This window comes from Melanostigma gelatinosum, assembly GCF_949748355.1.
Source record: "Melanostigma gelatinosum genome assembly, chromosome: 4".
NCBI classification, from domain to species: domain Eukaryota; kingdom Metazoa; phylum Chordata; class Actinopteri; order Perciformes; family Zoarcidae; genus Melanostigma; species Melanostigma gelatinosum.
Genome location: NC_136637.1, coordinates 5936831 through 5957443, shown reverse-complemented (window position 1 = coordinate 5957443; position 20613 = coordinate 5936831). Strand labels below are relative to the sequence as shown.

Below are 20613 nucleotides of genomic sequence, written 5' to 3'. Positions count from 1 at the left end.
GCACCACGATCCGTCGCAGCAATAACACGTCATCAACACTAGACGCACGACCGTAAGAAACCAGCAGCAATAATGGTAAGAACTAAATTTTCAAGATTTTAATTTGTTTTCAGATGACATTAAATGACTTATTTGAAGAGTCAGTGAGGCGTTCAAGTACTCACAGCTCACTATACAGCCTCATGCGGTTTAGTTTGCTGGCTGTCTGCAAACCGGTAGCGTGCTCGACATTTAGCACGATGCTAACATTCACGTTGTCATGTCGTTGTGTGTTTTTTGTTTCGTTTTTTAGCTTTTCTACTCGTTTTTCAAGTCGCTGGTGGGGAAGGATGTGGTGGTGGAGCTCAAAAACGACTTGAGGTTAGTATTTGTCGGGTAACGTTTTAACACAGTTTGATTTAGCCGCCATTATTTCACGTTTAGCTGCAGTCACAAGAATGGTTCGCTCAAAAATGCACGCTTTGGATTAATGTTATGTGAGGAGAGGAAACAATGACGCTATTGTCATTTAAGTGCAGTATTAGTACAAAATAATCGAAACATCATTCAGTTAAATGCAGTGGAGTTGTTATGCATTGTAATGTATCATAGTACACGGTGGTGTTGTTATTTTGTCCACCACCTGCATGTTGAGACCAGTGATTCGTTCACCTCCACTTTCGTCACACTGTCTGACGTAAAGATGCCTGAAGTCATTTTAATACTGACTTCTCTCACTTCAGCATCTGCGGAACGCTTCATTCTGTTGACCAGGTTAGAAATCACGATTAATTTCCTTCACTTTGAATGAAAGCCTTTCAGCTGTTACATTTACTATCTGACTGCCCACTAATAACTTCTGATCTTTTCACGTGTGTTTCAGTACCTGAACATTAAGCTCACAGACATCAGTGTCACTGATCCAGAGAAATATCCACACATGGTGAGTATTGGTTGTCTGGCACGTCATCATCCAGTGTCACTTCTTCTTTTAGGATACGTTTATCTAAACCCTCAATGTTCTGTTCCAGATCTAGAATATCCCGGCCCTATTTAACAGCTCGCCAAAAAAACAAACGTAACATTGTTTAATTGCCTTGAGGCTTCGTGACTTTTGTGAGAATTTCTTTTTAACATGATTTTAAAGAGAGGACGTTTCAGAAGTCTGACGAGAATCCTCTGTTTGGGGTCTCAGAGCCCTTAGCTGTAAAACACTGCTACGGACAAAGGATTCTTGAATCCCAAATACATGCGCACACACACACACACACACACACACACACACACACACACACACACACACACACACACACACACACACACACACACGTGTATGTGTGTGATGCGAGTCCTCAAAAAGGGGCATGTGAGGATCCAGTGGAAGTTTTCAGAATGGCATGTAGCTGAAAATGCATCGGTATGCAACATCTAATGGAATATAATTCGCACAGATTCTGCATCTGTGTCCTCCGCCGCTCTGAATGATGATTTCTCTTGAAACTCCGCATTGTCTTGTTTCAATTTGCCCCAGCTGTCCGTGAAAAACTGTTTCATCCGTGGATCGGTGGTCCGGTACGTTCAGCTGCCCGCGGATGAGGTGGACACTCAGCTCCTGCAGGACGCTGCGCGAAAAGAAGCGATTCAGCAGAAGCAGTGATTGACCTGAAGGGGGGGGGGGGGGAGGGGGGGAGTTTGTGACCGTGAATTATTATATAGTTTGTATGATACGGTTTGTGCAGCTCTTGTGATTTAAGCCGTATTGGTCATGTTCCTGTGCTTTCACAGGGAACTCCATTGCATTCCTTAATTATTGGAAAGCTGTCAGGAAGGCTTCATCTGAGACTGCCTTTTTATTTTGTATGAAAGAAATAGAACTAAATTACGTTTTTTGAGCCCGGTAAAGATCTGTTGTCGTGTTTCTGTTGCGTAAAACAAGCGCTGTTGCTTACCTTAAAAAAATTATGACTTTTGTTTTTTATGCCACTTCAAAATAAAACGCTATTTTATTTACATGTTGATCATGTTGTTATTTATAGGGATGTTTTTTAGTTTTAAAATGATTGGAGAAACTGAAAAAAAATAAGTTTCTTTGCCACAAACTGTGATCACGGAAGGAAGTTATTTTGTAAACTGTTTTTATGGGAAATCAAAATCCCACGGCCTCATTGTGCTGTAATTGTCGAAATCTGAAAAACTGAGCGTGACTGTCACAAAGCGTCCTCTGGTCCATTAATACAACCACTGGTTCAATCCTGCAAATCGCTATAAGCACAACTAGTGTGTAGTCTTCTCAGCTGTTGTGCTTCATCCCACTTTTCTGCGCCATGTTGGAGAAATTACAGTTTTCCCACCTGGATCACTTGTAGTGAGCCGTTTTAACTTTTGAAAGAAGAAATAACGTTCCTCAGCGTACAAACCAAAACTTAAAATCATCGGCAACATTCCTGCTCAGTTCAATAGACTGCTTCAGTCAACATCAGGAGGAATTGATCTGTATCAGTCATGTATGTAAGTTACGTCCTGATTTAAATTTTAGCCCTCTAGCAATATTTCTGGAAACATGTTAAAACTGTGCGCCCGTATATCCGGCATCTTTTACCATCTTATTGTGACAAACTCAGTCTGGTGTTAATACATAGAAATCCAATACCTTTATTTTACATTCATGCATCTAAAACATTGTACAATAACTAATGCAGTTTTTTTTCTTTTCTTTTTTTAAAAAGCCCAATCCAAAAAACAAGTCCTGAAGACTTACAATGATTTTTGCACGTTTTCAGGTCGGTGACAAGCATTTAAAAATATATACATACACACACACATATGGGGGGGGGGGGGGTGGGTATTAGGACAAGTGGTGTCCATGAGTTGTACCTTTTTAAATAGAGCTGGGCTGAATGGGGGAAGGACTCAAACAGCAGAGAGAAAGGCACATTGAATACACAGTGTATGTACAAACAAAACACCACTTTACTGTAGGATCTAGAACAATGAGCAAAACTGTAAACCTTCACTTATGGAAAATAAACAGAAGTCACATCTATACAAATACACACAAAGCAAAATATGTTCTTGGTCATAACAAAGCCTCGAAATGCATTTCAACACTTGGATTGCTCCGCCAGCAGAGCAATCCCACAGATATAATTACACAATGTCACAATATTTATGCCGTTTGCCCACTTCATGTGCGCCGACAACGGTAAGAGAGTACCTCATGCATAACCTCAGACAGCAGCAGTCATCTGATATGTTTTCAACTAAATCCAATTACAATGTGTTTGTTTCTCCCCCACCTCTTCACATGAATATGGCAACTTGACATGGTGCAACATGTACGTACATCTACGTAAAAAACGTGTAGACAACTCTGTGCGGCCGCAAATCTGGGAACATCAAAATATATGTACCACCCGTCGATCAAAATTTTCAATACTTTCAGAAAAGTAAGTTCTCTGATATAAAATACTGTATTTTCAATAAAACTGATTGTTTACATTCCGTCCTCAACAAAATAAAGCTTTATTTAGGTACCTTCAAAGCTTAGAAACACTCCCAACATACACATACCTATATTTATATCTATATAGAAACAATAAAGTGACGAAGACACCGCAAGTGGCTCTATGTTCACATGTAGTGGAAACCCGTTTAGAATGGCGTACGCAGCCAATCTATCTGTCTAATGAACACAGTGTGGCACTACAATTTTGGATGATTGTACAAGTTTGGGTCTTTTAAATGCCAAGGTCAAGATTGCCGCCCGTTGAAACAGTCCCCTCCCTCCGGCTCAGCACGCCTTCGTCAAGTCGGTGGGCATGTCCGCCGTCGTCATGCGGTACTGGACCTTGGTGTTGGTGATGGCGCCGTGCTTCTGCCGGAGATGCAGCCGCAGCTGACTCTTGTGGCGGAAGTGCAAGTTGCATTTCTCACACTGAAAAGGAAAGCGGCGCGGCGTTATTTAAAATGTTGCCATTGTGTGATTTCGGGGATTTTTTTTGCGTGACGTGGAAAACAGCGGGTCAACCTACATGGTAGGGCTTCTCTCCAGTGTGGATACGCAGGTGGCTCTTCAACGTCTGCAGGTGACGGAAGCGCGTTCCGCAGATCTCGCACGGATATGGCTTCTCACCCGTGTGGATCAACACGTGGGCGCGCAGATGAGCAACCTGAGTGGAGAAACAAAACACACCGATGCAAAGTCATCAGGCGAGGAGTTCCTTTTACGCAGACACACCGACGAGACACCTCAGACAGCAGATTGGTATCCATTGTATAAAAGCCAAAACCCCCTTAAGGATGTTCTTAGTAATTATGGGTAGTTCTGTAAAGATGAAAATGACTACAGACACACACACCCATAGTTACAGAGAGGATTATTCGTGCAATTGGCCCATGCAATAGAGGGGAAAACCTTTTTAAACTATGGAGGGGTGTTATTACCTGTACAAAACGAGCTCCACATGTCTCACATTTGTATGGCTTCTCTCCCGAGTGGATGCGAGTGTGAGTCTTGAGGTTAGCTGGTCTGTTAAACTGAGCACCACAGATGTTACAGCGATACGGCTTCTCTCCTGTAAAGCAAATTGGAGAAAAAGAAAAGTGTTAAAATCCAGCAGCGAAAGGAGCGGAGACTGGACAGGACGGTAGATGACTCTTCCATGTACCCGTGTGGACGGTCTTGTGGCTGGCGAGGTTGCCCTTGTAGCGGAAAGCAGCCTGGCAGCGGTCACACTTGTATGGCTTGTCGCTGTGCACTTGGAGCATGTGTTGCTTCAGCGCCTCGTCCTCGGCAAACTTGGAGTCACATTCACTGCAGAAGAACGTACCGTTTTCTGTCCGGAAGAGAGGAAAAACCGGTGAACCTCTAGTCCCGAGTAACGCAGAATCAATTTGTCTTTTAATATCCACCGACCAAACTCACCGCAACTGGAGTCTGAGTATTCCGAGTGCAGCTCCGCCATGTCCTCCGCTAGGCGGGACCGGGGGGTCTTGGGACAGACCTCTGAGTGCTGCGGGGACGGCGTGCCGCAGGTCGAGCAGTTCAGCCGGCTCAGGTAGTGTGGAGGGGGGCAGTCACCGGTCCTCAGTGAACCCTCCAGTGCACTGGAACCAAATTAACACACCGCATACTTCAAGTGAAACGTAAACAAATATTTATAATCACATGTAATTCCAAATTAAATTCCTAAAATGATCCTGGATTATAGAAAACAAAAGAATAAAAAAACAAACTTCCTTCCTCCTAAAATCTTTATTTTTACTTCAGTTGCACTGAAGAAAAAAATATGCCGTTATGTATTTGAGGAAAAAAAAAAAAAAAAGTCACCCGTTGATGTTGTTGAGACGACTAGCCTGGGGAACGGGTAGGTCCTCGCTGTGATCGCTGCTCTTGCTTGTGGCTTGCGGGTCGAGGTTCTCCGAGTCGCTGGGTTGGAGGTAGGGCTGCAGGCCGAGGTGCTGAGGTGAACGGAGCCCGGGGTCCCGCAGCCCCGCCTCTTCCTTCGTGCTCTGATTCAGCACGATGAACTTGTACTTCTTCCAGTTGCGGGACTTGGGCTCCTGCGTGCCTTGCGGAGCCTGCACACCGCCGGCTTGGGAGAGGCCGGCGTTCTTGCTGCTGCTCGACTCCGTCGGGGAATTGGGCTGGCAGTCTGATTTGAGGGGGCTCTGCGGGCTGCTCATGAGGCCCTTGCGTCCAGCAGAGGAGATCCCCAGCGGGTAGTGGTGATGGATCAGGTCCTCCTCCGGCTGGGGGGCATGATCCTTTCCAAAGTCTCTCTGGTGCTCCAGGGTCAACACGGGAAATGCGCGCTTCCTCGTGCCAAGAGCGATGGACTGGCCGAGCCCCTCGTGGCTCTCCCTCCGCATCTCGTCGTGCCTCCCTAGCTCCCTGGAAGCGTAGGTGGTGGAGTGAATGGTGCCGGAGGAGCCGGCGCCAACCGCCCTGGTGTATTCCGCCTGGATGATGTTGGCGCTCTCATGCGGAGAACAGTGCTTGTGGTGGATGCCGCTCTTAGAGAGGTCGGCAAAAGCATTTTTGGCGTCGGCCAGCTTGCAGAGAGGGAAAGGGAATCCTGGCATGGGAAACTGCCCGTAGAGATGGTAGTTGCTGGGGGTGCCGACCCCGTTGAACATGTTTGAGCCGTAGGGCCTCCCATCCCTGAACGGAGCCCCGCGGCTGTGCAAACTGTCGACGACATCGTGGGGCCGGTAAACATGGACATCCTGAGGTAAGACCAAGGGACTGACCAAGAACTCGTCTCTGGGCAGCTTAAGTGACGGATCACTGTGGAAAGAATGAGAAAGGTGAAAAAAAACACGTAAAATGCTGATAACGGTGAATTTGACTGGTGCAACGGAAGCTTATTCTGCCTACCTGGACTTGATGAATCTGTGGCAGGTGTCCACGACATGGTCCATCTGCAGGTAGATGGCCGTGTTCATGATGGCCATGATCAGACTCTCCTTTAGCGTGAGGCGGGAGGTGTACATGAACTCCAGCAGGATGGCGAAGCCCTCTGGGTCCACCTTTGGGTCCAGACTGATGGCGTTTAGGTTGCACTTGTGGGAGTCGGTGAAGATGCTGTAAAACAGCCCACTGCAGCCATGCAAAAGTAAAGACACAAAGATCAGTCACTTCATCTCTAAACTGCGGGAGGACAAATTGGCTCACGTTAAACGGAATAACACGCACCTGCAAGCCATGAGAACCGTCTTGTGTGCACGAAACTGCTGCCTGTTAACCAAAATGGTGACGTCGGTGAGAATATCTCTGCTACGCAGCCGGTTCAGGTTGAGCAGGACATCACTTGCATGGCGTGTGAACTGTATGCAGCTGTCTGCTGCGCAAGCCATTTTGTCAAATTCTGCAAAATAAAAAATATTATTTCACAAAAAGAAACGAGTCAATGCCACAATCCACCTCTCTGTATCACTGCGGCAGTACAGGTGATCTTTAAGTGAATCCATTTGGCTGAATTTATGATTGAACCTCACAATGTCTTCATCAGTGTGGCAGACTTACAAACAGATACCGCCGGTCCTCCAGAAGGCGGCGCCATTTATTAAATAAACAGTCTAGACATTTAAATTTCAACCTTTTGGAATCATTTGTCTCCCCTCACTGTCTCTCCTTCTCGACCACCGGTTGTCAAGTCAATACAACAAATGACAATGAAAGACATTTGTATCGTATTCTAAACAGACTGGAGCGGACTAAAGTATGCATGATATCATCTTGTAATAACGGTATTTAAAAAAAATAATAATTTCTCGGAAATAGAGAAATTAATTAATTTGAAAAAAACGCATTAGTTGTGTACGTTTTTAAAACCCATTATTTTGCGGGTTTATTGATCACGCATCAGAAGGAGCATCAACTCGCTCGGTCCACTCATTTCTCTGAATTCAGTCTAACAGGAGAAAAGTTGAGTCTCTGGCTTCAGCGCGGCGGGGTCGGGTTTAACTCTGCTCACTGAACCAGCCGATAAAAGAAGGAAAACAGTGTCAACAAGCAGCTCACTTATTACTCAAAAACCTTTTAGCCACACAAATAACGCCCAAAACTGTGAATGTTAATTTAAACCGCAGGATGTCCACGATTGCACGTCTACTATAAACTGATGGTTGGAGTCTATGAGCAATGTTTCCCTGTTGATCAGACCTGTGACAGCGTATTGTTAAGCCCAGCAGCGCTCACTGCTCCCTCATTCTGTTTGTGATGTAGTGACTTTCTAGGTCAATTACTTTGAAGCGGGTGAAAACTATTATTTAACTAACTCTGGGCGGAATTAACTTTATAACACGCGCGCGAGGATTTATGACGCTATTTCCAAGTGGATGTGAAGTCTGTAACTGGACACGTCCGAGAATAGAAGCAGAGAACAGCCTAAATATACCGATATACTCTGATTATTTATCACCTCCAAGTTAGAGTCAAACAAGCAGTTATTGTTTCAGAAACAATTGCGGTTTGAGATGAATTGTTAAGTGACTACGTTTAGCTTTAACTTCAATCTGCCCCATCACAGTTTTGCTCATCAAAATGACAGCACGCGTATTTGTGTCAGCCCGAATAGCGGGTCTTCATTCCATCTCTGATTTTACTACATTTCATGGACCTAAACACGCTCTGATTGGACCTGTTCCTGCGCGTGAACACTGTTTAACCGAAACTCTCGAGTCCGTGACAGAAATACCACTTGAAGCCAACTCTGAGCGCATCTCTGAACAAACAGCTCAACTTGGTGTAGTCAGGAGGTCGATCTTATCACGCAGCGCGGTGTCACGGTGGAAACGCAACTTGGTGCGACGAGGTGTCTTGAAGCCTCTACCGTGGAAAAAACACATACACACGCGCACGCACACACACTAACACATCCACGCTGATGTTTCCGGTACAAATGTATGGTAACAGAGGGGCTTGTTCGCCGCAGCCCTTTTTGCGCTCCATTGGAGCAAATTAGCGTCAGAGCGACCGCGAAGTAACAAATACATCCTGAACCCGAGGCTGCCATGCTGCCAGCAAAGTTTGTCTGACAGCGCGCGCGAGCCGCCGCCTCCACACGGCTGTGTTGACACTTGAACGTACGAAGTAGCATTATAATCAGAGCGCGTTTACAAGCAGAGTGCTGCTCTCACACAGACACATCTGTCCGCACGAGAGCAGTGTACGCGGGCTCTGGGCAGCCTTTACACCGCTCAAAATCACAATTCCCCCCCTCGGTGTAACGTTCGTAAAGCGAGCGGTATTACAGCTTCACAACATGACTCTGGTCAGTGCGGCATGGAGAAGCTACAGCGCGCGGAGGCAGGCTGCTGTCCGTCCCGCTGATTCAGACGCGGCAGCGCAGCGCGAGGCAGATGATCTGTCAAGAGAGCCGCGCGCTGGCTTGTCACTGCGGGAGCCACTTCAGAGTTTCGACTCTGCACTGTTTAAACTGCCAGCAAAAACCAGTCACACACACAAACACTCAAACAGCACAAACAGCACAAACGGACAAATAGCTCTGTCTAAAACATCAGCAGACACAGTAGATAACAACTTCGCGCCAAATTAGAGGCAAAAATTAATTTAAAAAATCACCTGGTAGCGCTTTCCTAGAAACTTCTTGCATCACCACTTCTAAGAACCCCAGTTCTAAGAATCAGACGAGCTCAATTCTCGGAATTTGAGCCCGAGACCGTACCACTTTCCCGTGGCAGGGGTGTGACGTTTTTTTTCCCTCGCCGTGAAAACCACTCTTTTCCAAAGGTGTTATCCGAACGCGTTTTGCGCACAGCGGTTTATACAGTAAACACTGCTTAAATCCAGCGTTTATATGCACACAAATGTGAATTATTTTGTAAAAATATTGCAGGAAATTGTTTAATAGTGATCCAACACCCCCCCTGCTTTTGGTTGAATCCACAGTCACAGGACGTAGAGCCTGCGACGTCACGAGTTCCTTAAACCCAGCCCCCGAAATACTGAGAACTAATTTATATTCCGTGATTTAAGCAATGTGTCGTCTCGTTGCCGTTTCGTCGCATTGAACACACTGACCCTACATGTAGCCTACAGCACACAGACCGACATCTTAATTAGGCACACGCGGACAGGTCGATGTGACAGCTCGAGCTATTCCTTTTTTTTTGGTAGCCAGATTTCCTGCAGGTATGCTGACTTCATAGATGGAGAATACTGCGAATCACCATTGGGGGTTTGTTGCAAAAGGAAAGCCTTAATAGATGTATTATTATAGGCAGGCATCTGAGCGTGTGTGGATGTGATTGTGCAGCGGTTGTGGTGTTCCGGTTGATGTAGTGCGTGGTGGGATCGGTACTTGTCAGGTCCAGTTTGATCGTCTCATCTGCGCACATAACGGTTTAATACATTAGCTCTATGAGCGCTGTTGTGTTAAAGCGACGGTGTTTTTTCGTACAGTAGATGACACTAAGATTTGGACTAATTGTAGGTGCGATCTGCCGTCTGATATACTAACTTCATGATTATGGGAAACTTGTTGCATGAAAGCGAGCGCATCACCAATCTAAAAACACGACATGAGCCAAGGATGTGTAGCCTGCAGTCTAGCCCTGGTTATAATTTAGAATCCGGCATGTGGGTTTGATTTCAGGTTATTAATGTTTAAATTGCTACGATGGATGGTCTTGGTGTTTTTGGTGCTATATTATCACGTGTCTTTGTAACCCACTTGGCACAGTTTAGACAGAAGTCAGCCTCTTGTTATGTGGACTTTGCTTTTGATCGTGGAAGATGAGGGTGCCTGTGTAGTTGTCCATGTCAGATGATGTGCACACTTAACAACAAAATACATTGCTCATTGAAATGCAAAGGGGAGTTTCCTGGAAAATTAAGTGAATGCATTGCTGTGATTTTTTGACTCCCTCCTTACCATTTCATGGCATGTGTACTCCCTGTTGCATCATTTCTCATTCTTATTCTGGTTGAGAATAAACAGTATTTTTTCAGCTCACGAGTGTTACTTCATGCTCCTTTAGTTGGAACAGTCTCACCAGCCAGGCTTTTTTTTTTTTTTTGGCACAGAAGAGAAGTGGAACCGTGTAGTTTTCTTTCTTCCCTATGTGTAAATGAGAACTGCTGTGAATATGCGTATCTTTTTCATCGACGGTTTGTGATGCCTGGTTAGGGGGACGTGCACAGCTTGACAGCATCTGAATAGCTGCATTCATTTCAGGAGTTTGTGGGCAAGGGTTCACTGTCGGTGACTCACCTTGGAAACTTTGCTTGTGGTGATTCCAGACCACGGACTCCCCGTCTTTTCTCATCCCGCTCACCCCTTGGCACAGAAGGAGCATTTGCTGAGCTGGTGGCACACGACAAAGACAAAGTTTACACAAGTCATTAGAAGATATATCGGTGTACAGCACAACAGCGGAAGTACACACTCTTCTAACTCTCCATTTATCTTTGTTGTAATGTTGCAAAAATAACACAACTCTGGTTGGATTTAAATGCTCCAATGGCACTATATCAATGAAATATTGTAATGATTAGGTTGATATTCATGTCATGTTGAGATCAGCCTTGTCATCTGTATTCGATTTTCTTTATTTTTTGGTAAACATTCACAATGGGACCTTTAACACCTCCACACATATTGATCGTTATTGATTGGATCAGGTCTTTGAGGATTATGTCTCTTGAATGCATAGTTTTGTTTTGATTAACAAGAATACAGAAGTTATAACTGAAAATATTTGTGTTCAATTATTTTCCTCCTAATTAATATGGAGATGTTCCTGTTTTAGAGAGATTTGAAAAAAGAATCTAAAATACAGACTTGTCATTACATTATATTAGTGATATGAAGTTTGATCAGGGACATTTGAGCAGCATGTCACCATTACACACCACACTGTGTAACACAGCCCTTGTTTCACTTTTTATTTAACCCTTCACATGACGCCACACTCCGCTGTAATGTAACCCACATTTTCTCCCCGCGGATCGCCCGAGCATCCGCACATCTGGATCCGGCATCCCACTAAAAAAAACACTCCAGGTGTTTACAAACCATTGGGAGGAGGAGAGGAGAGAAAGGGGGGGAAAAAAGTCTCCAAAAGAATTAAGACACGCACTTTCACAGCAACCCTCCGATTCAGCACTGCCAAATAAAGACTGCGTTGAGCTCCAAACAAAGAGCAGCGTCAACTTTATTCCAATCCACTTGGGGGATGTTTAAGGCGGCTCCGGCGCGGTTATGCATAATGCACGGCCGTAAAGCATCCAGGAGTTGGGAGAGAGATGTGTAATTTAACCGAGGCCCCATGCTGTGCCCGGCTATAGAAGGATGAGATAATTACCGCAAAAATCAAAATAAATGACCCACTTACGGAGAGGACAGGGGAAGAGTGCAGGGCAGCTGATCGATATCGGTCCGTCTAAAGTGATCGGCACATTTCCCCATTATGAACAGGCCGCATGACTAACCAGCGGGTCATGATGTTACAGGGTCGCCGATCAGGGACAATCCCAGCCAAAGCAGGTTGTGACAGTGATCCAAGCACCAGCTGCACATTTAAAAAAGGAGCCTGATAGAGTGTGAAGACATCTCTAAAGCCGTATCATTGCCTACACTCGGTGCATGCTGGGTCATTGAATAGAAAATGCCCACTGACAAAAGCCCCGAGGCCCGGAGGTTGCCTCACTCCTCTTTTTTCTTTTTCTTCTTCATAAACTGCACACTTTTGTCTCGTTTCACAGCAAATTTCTGCCAACTTCAGTGTTCATTGTCAGCAAAGATGTGAGTGTGGAGGTTTGTTCTGAGAGGCATGATGCAACCGCGCTGTAACACCAAACAGATAATGCTGTTAGCTACAGAGGTCTTTTTTAGTTCCCTTTCTTTAAAAGAATCTTCTTCTTGTATTGTTAAGTTTCACTGACTTTTTTTCTTTTTTTTGTAACTCCGTGCATCCCAAAAGCATTTTTCTTCTCTTTTTGTCCACAACAAAGTCTCACTTTGTCAAACACCTTTCCCCACTGCGGGTCTACACGGCTAAAAGAAATCTATGGAAAGGCTGCACGTCTGTTTAAGAAAAGACGTGTTCCTCTGTCTTATTGTATGTATTTATGCATCGTCTATTTGTGCAGAAGACAAGTGACATGCATAATTTATAACGTCAGTTAAAGAACACGATGTGTAATGAATAGACGCGGTGAAGAATTCACTGATGCCACATCAAAAGATTTCTCAGAGCAGGCAATGATGAGCGCACTTTACTTGGAAGCTTGCCTCTTCCTTTTCTTCTCTTTTTTTCGTTCTTTTTTAATTAACAGGCAAACTGGCGAGTTCGACTCTGACATGAAATCATGTGTTTTGCAAGAAAGCGGCTGCGTGTCTCTGCACTGACACTGCAGGGTTGAAAGATGGCTTTCATCCCACTTGCCGGGGTTAAAGCGAGCCACCACAGGCAAAGACATCTTTTTCCATGCACTGGTCAATTTAGAGATTTTGGGCTAATTTGCTTCCATGACACGTCTTCTTTCAGACGAGTGGAAATAAAACATCCAAAATACACATTCAGGTGTTTATTTTACTGCTTTGTCTGTTTGCGTCCGATTTCTTCTAAATTCACCAAAACGTCAACATATAATAATGCCTCATTTATACATTTAAACATAACTTTTCTGAAAACTTGTAGTACAAAACCTAAATCTTTTTTTGTAAGTAATCATCTGGGAAAGTTTCAACGTGATATCTGTTAGTGACATTTCTACCATATTCACCTGTAATGTAATATCTTTTTTCTCAGACTCCCCACTGCAGCAGCTCTTAGATACACCAAACTCTACTTTACATTTTATTCCTAAAAACATGGCTAAAATGTTTTGTTTTTTAATGGCAGTTGACATTATTTTCTGATTTATGTGTCACAAAGAGACGTCCAAATCCCTCTATAAAAACCTTCGACTCTAAGACGTCGACAAAATGAAACAAGAAATTTGAACCTGGTTTCATCCGATGTGCAGATTTCTGCTCTGGAAATGTATTCAGAAGCATGCATATCTAATGAGATTCTTCCTCATTTGCATGTATAAACACACCATTTCAGAAAACGTGTAATACAAAAAGCAATTGTCTAAACGTGAGTAAACAGCCGGGGAAGTTCCACGGTGTAAAGCTGTAGTGTCTCTCCGTCAGCACACACAGGACGATTAGCAGCAGTAGTGAACAATAGAGGTGCACACTCGTCCAACAGGAGTCATGTGCTGCTGTTCAATAGAATTGCGTAAAGTGTGAACATTTTGGCGATGCCCTCTCTTTAGGTTGTTTCCCTCTTTCTGAACGCTTTAATCGTGTACTCGAAGGTTCTGCACGTGTTGTAAAGCAGCAGCAACAGAGCGGTCAGCTCCAGCGGTCAATGACGACATGCAAAGGCTTCCTGTTTCCTATTCTGCTTTATCAGTTATTTCAGAAAGAAGTAAAACAACTTTGGAGTAACTTTCTGCAGCGTAACTGTGTGGATAACCTTGAGTTCGGCGGCTCGCTTGTGCAGGCTGTGCGCGCTGAGGTTAGAGGCGCGTTCGTGGGCCAGAATTCCAATTTGGTGGAAATCAAAGCATGTAGATTCGGGACTCTCTCAAGGCCAGCTGAGAGCGGCCGCCAGGAATGCAGCCCGCCGGAGTCTGTGGAATTTTCCACGCATTCCAGAAACGGTCGCTCGCCAGTGTGCCATCTGCTGGATGATGGGTGGGTTACTTCCACAAGAGCACGGGCAGATGTGTATGGTACATATGATAGCTGCACAAGTAACACATCTTCCCCGTCCTCCTCATTACACGCAGGAGATCCGAGAGCACGCGAGGAAGGGGGTTGTTGGACTTTGGGACAACGTCTGCACTGATTGCTTTTCAAAGCCACGTTATGCATCTGTACCAGGGGTTCAGCTCGGTGTCTCCACTCTCGCTGATGGGGAGCTCTCAAGCGGTAAACAAGTGGGTCTTATTTCTCTGCACCACCCTCAGTAATGATCCAATCAGAATCGTCCGTCTGAATCAACCCCCCTTTTCCTGCTGCGCTGTCACAACACCTATTAGTTCGTATCAGGCTGTAGATCTGGAGGTGTGTTGGCTCCTTCTGCACTTTTCTTTTTTTCTTTGGCTTCAGGAACAAGCTTTCTCCTGCTTAAACATGTAAGCAGTGATTAGCAGACAGGGGTACTATATAGTATAACCCAAATAATGGATACGGGTTTTAAAGGGACCGGGATTCTCAAGCACTTACACTCTCTGAGCAAACTATTCGAAAGGGACAGTTCACCCCAAAAATAGTGAGCTGTAGTGAGAGGCACTATGGTTGAAAGAAAACAGTTCCTCCATGAAAGTGCTCACAACGAGGTGTGTGGATTATCTTGAGTAACCGGGCCAGGGTTTCTGGAAAGAGACATTACTTTTTGTATTGGCGCTTTGAGCACCACCAGCCAAGCTCCATATGGATCCTTTACACTGGAGAGAAGGCCGATGGCTCCAGAACTAGGAAACCCAGACCAAAACAATCTAGATTGATGAATAGCAGGACAGGTAAGAGGAAACATATGTTTTTAGTCTTGGGGGTGAACTGTCCCTTCACAGAGTGTAACTATTTCAAATAGTTCGTCAAAAGAAATGAATAATCGGTCGAAATAACGATGTCAAATTAAGTCAAAAACAGGTAAAATAGTTAGCTGAAAGTAATGCACAAACAATTACTGTAAGTATCTAAAGGTAATAGAGAAACTGTTGAAATGATTCTCTAAATGTCATGGGTAAATGGTGAAAAGATTCAGCTTCTACCAACTGGTGGTAGTAAGAATGCAAATTGGACCAAATTGACCATAACAATGAAACAATGAGATTATATTTAATGAATCTTATAACAGTAGACGTGTCCATCTCACTTGTATCTATGCACAATAGCCTGCTCAGATGCTCAAAGACTGTTTCAGCAGATTCATTTCACTCTGTGAGTGAACACGATTGGGACGTAGTTCAGCGCGCTGTGTTTTTCCTGCTTCGTCATCAGTCACCCTTTTTTTTCACAGAAACGGCACCCAGTCATTTTAAGGGTTTCACATTGCCACTGATGCGGGTGTGATGCGTCCAAATACGTAACAAAACAAAGCGGAGCACGTATAAACTCTTCATTCGCACTGTTTAGGCAATACAGGGGACATGTCCTCTGTATTTCCACTGCACAAGTGGAATCTGCCAATGTCAACATGTTTACGCCAACATCAACTATAAAGGCCACCCAACCAGTTTCACTTCTTAGTTTCGTATGACCGCATCCCCTGGACTGATTACTCACGTGCACTATGTGAATCTGGAATATAGAAGTAGAGCATCATCAGGGTTTGTAGAAAGTCATTCCACTCAGTTCATCCTCTACTTCCTGCTTCTCTCGCTCTCTGTTTTGTCCCTTTCCTCTCCGGTCCAGTTTCGCTTTCAACGATATCAAATTCTGTGACACCCACCGGCAGGTGAAAGTGGCAGCCTGCATCTATAGTGGCAACTGCTGATTCTGGTCTGCAGGTCTGGTAGCACAACCGCCACCTGCAGCTCTCTCCGTCTCTACGGCCGCTGCGTTGGAATAGTCCGAAAATATGTAATGGGATTCTGGGTAGAGCATTGTTACACGTCTTTTTAAACACTTGAGGTCAAGTCCAGTGCTGCTGAGACTGTTTTCAAAAACGGGCTCGAGATCGTCATGATTTCATGTAACGAGAGGAATCTGGCATTGGCCCTCAGTGTATTTCTGTAGAGATCATCATCATCATCAAGCGCTCACAGCCTCTATTAGTGTATAGGTGTATTCTCATGTCAGCCTTTTTTTTTTTGGGTTTCCTCCAGCCAAAGCAGTGAATGGATTTAAATCCAACATGGAAACATGGGATTGGGGAGGATGAAAGCAATCCCACCAAGCCCCACAAGTCAACTGCTTTACCAAAACACAAACCTCTGGATACTGACATGGATTCAGGAAGAGATCATGCAAACATTTTAATGAAATATGAAAGAAAATATAATGCATAAAACGCACAAGTACATTTAAATTGTTAATTTGAAAATAAAGAAAGTATCATTAAAAACAAAAAAACCTTTCTCCCTACTTTATTTTACCCCAATTTCGGAATAATCGGTGTTAGTTTTGCTTAAAATGTATCATCTCTGATTGAATTTTCTTCTTTCTCTTGTCAGCGCCCACAGCCTTTATTTCATGAAGCCAGACGGTGCTTTCTCTCCCTCTAAATTCTGGAAAACCTCCCACTCTTTATGTTTGCTAGAAACAAATCAACTCCCATAACCACCGGGCCTCATTAATCTGCATTTGCGCACGTTTGAAATGAAGAAATGAGAATATATGTGTATGTATATATATATATATATATATATATATATTTTTTTTTTTTAGTTATGATTGACTTCTACTAATGTATCACAGTCAACAGTCACTGCATCCCCTCAGTGCTTTCAATAAAAGTAAGACCCAGGAAATGCCAGGTGGAAGTGGCGATGCACAGACAGCAGAGTGACGCCTCCTCTGCTCGACACGTTGGCTTAATTGTTCTGTGCTGCATCTCGCTCGCAGAAACTCTTCATATCTGCTGCTATTTGACATAGTTTGTGCGCTGCGTGCACGGGACCGCCGGCATGTCTGATGATGTTCACGTGTTAATTTAACCGTGGTAAGCTTTCTATTGTGCATTAATGTTTTACAGAGTCTTTCGGTGGTACATAACATAACATTTTGTGCAAAGATGTGGAAGGGCTCGATCAGAAAGGTTCCTCACATCACTCAGATCCTTTTCCTTGGTCGAGGTGAACACATGTTTTTTTTCATGCTGATGAACCTGTGAGGACATTGTTTGTTGCATGCGGTACTCCCATTTGCCTATCAGATGTCAGTTGTTTTATCGTGACCCCCCCTCCCTGTGAGCGCTGCTTTGCATGCACGCTAGCCCTGGATAACGTTGTGAACGAGCAAGTGCATTGATTTGATGTCTGAGATTAGCTGGCCCTCATAAAGCCGCTGTGGAACTACAATGATTTGTTTCAGCGCAGCGGCGAGCGAGCCGGTGTCTCTGGCCTTAGTGTGTGGAGGAATGGGTTTAGCTGTCACTCATCCTGTGGATGCAGTTTGCTCGCGTGGTACAAAAGAATGTGAACAAGTGACACAATATGATGGAGTGCTTGACAAACTCAAATGATGTATTTCTAGGATATGAATTGCTTTACTGCAAAAACAAAAGCCTCATGTCCCTGTGACAATGTATAACAAGAACTGGAAATATCGAAATCCAAAATCACGTCATGTCAAGTATGTCAAGTTTCCGAAATATATCAATCTAATTCAAGGATTTGTCATCATGCTCCACATTCATTTATCTTGCCAGCATTGATGGACTTGAGATGCGAAGGTGTTGAGGAACGGACGAAAGAAGTCTCACCTTTTTTCTGCTGGAAGGAGTGAGGCATGATGGGATATGTAGTTGGGAAATCGAGAGGAAGCGCTGCGCCTTGAACTCAAAAAAAGCCGTAAGCCCAGTTCAGGAAGCGATGAGGGCCTCTTCTGCAGAACCAAAAGTCTTCCCCGGTGAGCGGCGGCAGAGATCAGTCAACTTTTTCTATGTTAAGATCCAGAGCATCGACACAACACAAGTCGCTGGACGTTCCAGGATGCGGCGTCTGAACTGGTACCCGAGCCTCCTCCTCCCGACTGGCAGCCAGAGCTGGGTGGGGGGTGGTGGCTTCAGTGCAAAAGGGCACGGAGTCTGTATCTGGCGGTGGCGGAGCAGCTCTGGCGGAGCCTCATGTCTGTCAGCGTTGAGCAGGATTGGGAGCGCTCCTGGGAAAGGCGGGCACGGCAGCGGGATGGAGTGAGTCAAGTCGACTGAGCGCGCTCCGACGTTAGCGAGCCGGGTCCACAGGGCATCTCCGGCTCTCTGAGCTGATAGGCCGCCTGCGCTCTAGCGTTCATTGATTGTTGCGCTCCACTTTTCCACGAATGCTAAAAACCGTGGGGCATGCTCGGTGGAGGGGGGGAGAAAAAAAAGAGGAAGAAGAGATTAAACAGCCTGTAAAATAATCCCAGTTTTCCGATATATAATTAATTTGAACGAAGAGTCTAAAATCCCATTAATCCACAGCAGCACAAGCCATAGACCAGCAGTGCCTTTAATGTGGAGGAACTCTTGGAGCTCATGCCATCTGCCAGATTAGACTCTTTTTTCATATACGGCAATGACACATTGTTTTATCAACAGAGATTTCATACAACAAACATTTCAGTGTCCTGGAGCATTAATCTACCTGAGTTTATCTCAATCCATGGAACTAGATATTTCTCTTTATAACTTGTCTGCTGGAAGGGGGTGGGTGGGTATGGGGTTTATTACATCACACCAGCTGTCACTTCAACCCGGCACAGCCAATCGGAAGGTCAGCAATGTGGCAGCCACGGAGGAAATTAGGGAGGAAAATCCTGAAAACAGGGAAGCAACATTTGGGAGGAAAACTGCTAATATCTGTTTTTTTTGGTGGCAATATCAAATAATTAGTGTGGAGCTGCATGTTTATAATAATTTAAAAAAATGTCACCAGGGATCATGCACTTTTCTGCACGTGAATCCATAGTGGTAATGTAAGAGCATCAGTGTGCATCGCTCACGACACCTGATGATGAAATCAATACAAGGCGTGCTCTCTGTGCGCATCATAGGTGCGCACTCACACGTAAAGAAGCAAACACGAAGGGGGGGGGGGGGGGATATGAGATATTATTCAGTATATGTGCATTTACGGGTGTATGACAGATCTGTACAGTATGTTCATCGCAGCCTCTGGATAATCCATTTGGATTAGTGGGACTAAAAGTCAGCCAATCCCGCCCAAAAAGCCAAATTAGGCCGAACACATCTCCATCATATTTCAGAATAAAGCGGCCCCCTAACAATCTGAGCTCTTGGCATTGGGGGGTGAGCGGTGAGCCCTGGGATCTGTGTGATCCAGGGATAAACTCCTGGTGAAGAAGCTTAGACCTCTGGACTGACACACAAATGAAAGCCAACAACAGGTCACAGCGCCTCAGAGGGGTAAACAACAAAAAGAAAACTTTGATTGCTGTGTTGTGTCTCTCTTACTGTCACCGGCAGCCACGGCACCGAGGCAGAAAGAACCTGTATATAAATGACAATATAGAGACATCAAGACCCCCCCCCGCCCGCCCTGTCTCCTGCTCTGCGGGGCTTATAAGAGGATGGCTTCCACAGAGCAGCGTATGAATGACCTTAATCATCAGAGGGATATTTGGGTTTTATTCGGCCGTGGCCGCCATCGTATGTGTTTGACTGGCAAGGGTAAAGAATTGTGGGAGGGGGGGGCAAGGTCGGTGTAATCCATATCATCCCGTTACAGAGGCTCTGCTGCCGTCGGCCCCCGGGGGCCAAACAGCATCAAACGCTTTTTAAATTTTTTTAAAATGTTGATAACGATGTCAGATTAATGCTGTCATCGGATGTAATTTCGGCCTGCATCAAATTCACAAAAGAGGGATCAAGCACATAAAAGATAAAATGTAAAAAGAGGATTTCTAGATGCAAACTTGATTTCATGAAAGTGTTTATTTATCTTTTTATTTATTTTCAAAAGCCCAGACAGACTTCATATTTCTGGCTTGGCCTTTTCCCCCTTGGAAATAGAAGATTCACAGCATCCTCGTCTCTGCAGCATGCCTCGCAGTAATTCACACCAACAAAGAAACAATGTAGAAGTTGAAAATAGTGACCCTGCACTCACTGTTTGCAGAGGAATTCAAAATCGACTTCTTTTTTTTTCTCTGAGGAAAAACATTGAATCACAATGTGGCCCCTCAGTGAGTGATGCAGCCTGAATTTATCGAATAATCAATTCATCCATCAAGTAATAATCATATTTATAATAATAATAAATCTCATTTGTATCGCGATTGAAAAGGTACTCAAATGCACTTTACATGGTAAAAACAGAAACCATGTAGGCAATAAAAAATAAACAAGGCAGAGAGATGATGTTATAAAAGTAAGAAACAAAACAAAAACATACACAACCATCACAGGTTTACAGCACATTTAAACAACGATGCATCGGTG

The 20613-nt window shown here is 44.5% G+C and overlaps 2 protein-coding genes across 3 annotated transcripts; one reads left to right on the top strand and one right to left on the bottom strand.

Moving 5' to 3' along the window:
• The first annotated feature begins 20 nt into the window (after nt 1-20).
• On the top strand, nt 21-1981 carry smx5. The gene is made up of 5 exons (XM_079266886.1): nt 21-75; nt 293-360; nt 723-753; nt 863-922; nt 1511-1981. Exons 1-5 carry the CDS (start codon nt 73-75, stop codon nt 1634-1636), a joined length of 288 nt encoding a protein of 95 aa, XP_079123012.1. The 5' UTR covers nt 21-72; the 3' UTR covers nt 1637-1981.
• Nucleotides 1982-2765: 784 nt separating this feature from the next.
• Nucleotides 2766-9126, bottom strand: bcl6aa (BCL6A transcription repressor a). Of its 2 annotated transcripts, none has more exons than XM_079266941.1 (9): nt 9068-9126; nt 6677-6848; nt 6359-6580; nt 5309-6268; nt 4904-5085; nt 4647-4814; nt 4423-4553; nt 4011-4148; nt 2766-3913 (listed from the first exon to the last, which is right to left on the bottom strand). In XM_079266941.1, the coding sequence occupies exons 1-9, from the start codon at nt 9096-9098 to the stop codon at nt 3770-3772; spliced, it is 2148 nt and encodes a 715-aa protein (XP_079123067.1). In that variant the 5' UTR covers nt 9099-9126; the 3' UTR covers nt 2766-3769. The 2 variants fall into 2 exon arrangements, with proteins under 2 accessions (XP_079123067.1, XP_079123068.1); XM_079266942.1 differs by lacking the exon at nt 9068-9126 and adding an exon at nt 7007-7137.
• Between the last annotated feature and the right edge of the window lie 11487 nt (nt 9127-20613).

Bases quoted from the DNA above. Each gene is read 5' to 3' on its own strand.
- smx5 (XM_079266886.1), top strand. The intron at 754-862 runs GTTAGAAATCAC...CGTGTGTTTCAG, and splicing joins CGCTTCATTCTGTTGACCAG to TACCTGAACATTAAGCTCAC. The intron at 923-1,510 runs GTGAGTATTGGT...AATTTGCCCCAG, and splicing joins CAGAGAAATATCCACACATG to CTGTCCGTGAAAAACTGTTT.
- bcl6aa (XM_079266941.1), bottom strand. From the start codon at position 9,098: ATGCAAGAAGTTTCTAGGAAAGCGCTACCAG. The intron at 6,269-6,358 runs GTAGGCAGAATA...TTCTTTCCACAG, and splicing joins CACAGATTCATCAAGTCCAG to TGATCCGTCACTTAAGCTGC. The intron at 4,554-4,646 runs GTACATGGAAGA...TTTGCTTTACAG, and splicing joins CCACAAGACCGTCCACACGG to GAGAGAAGCCGTATCGCTGT.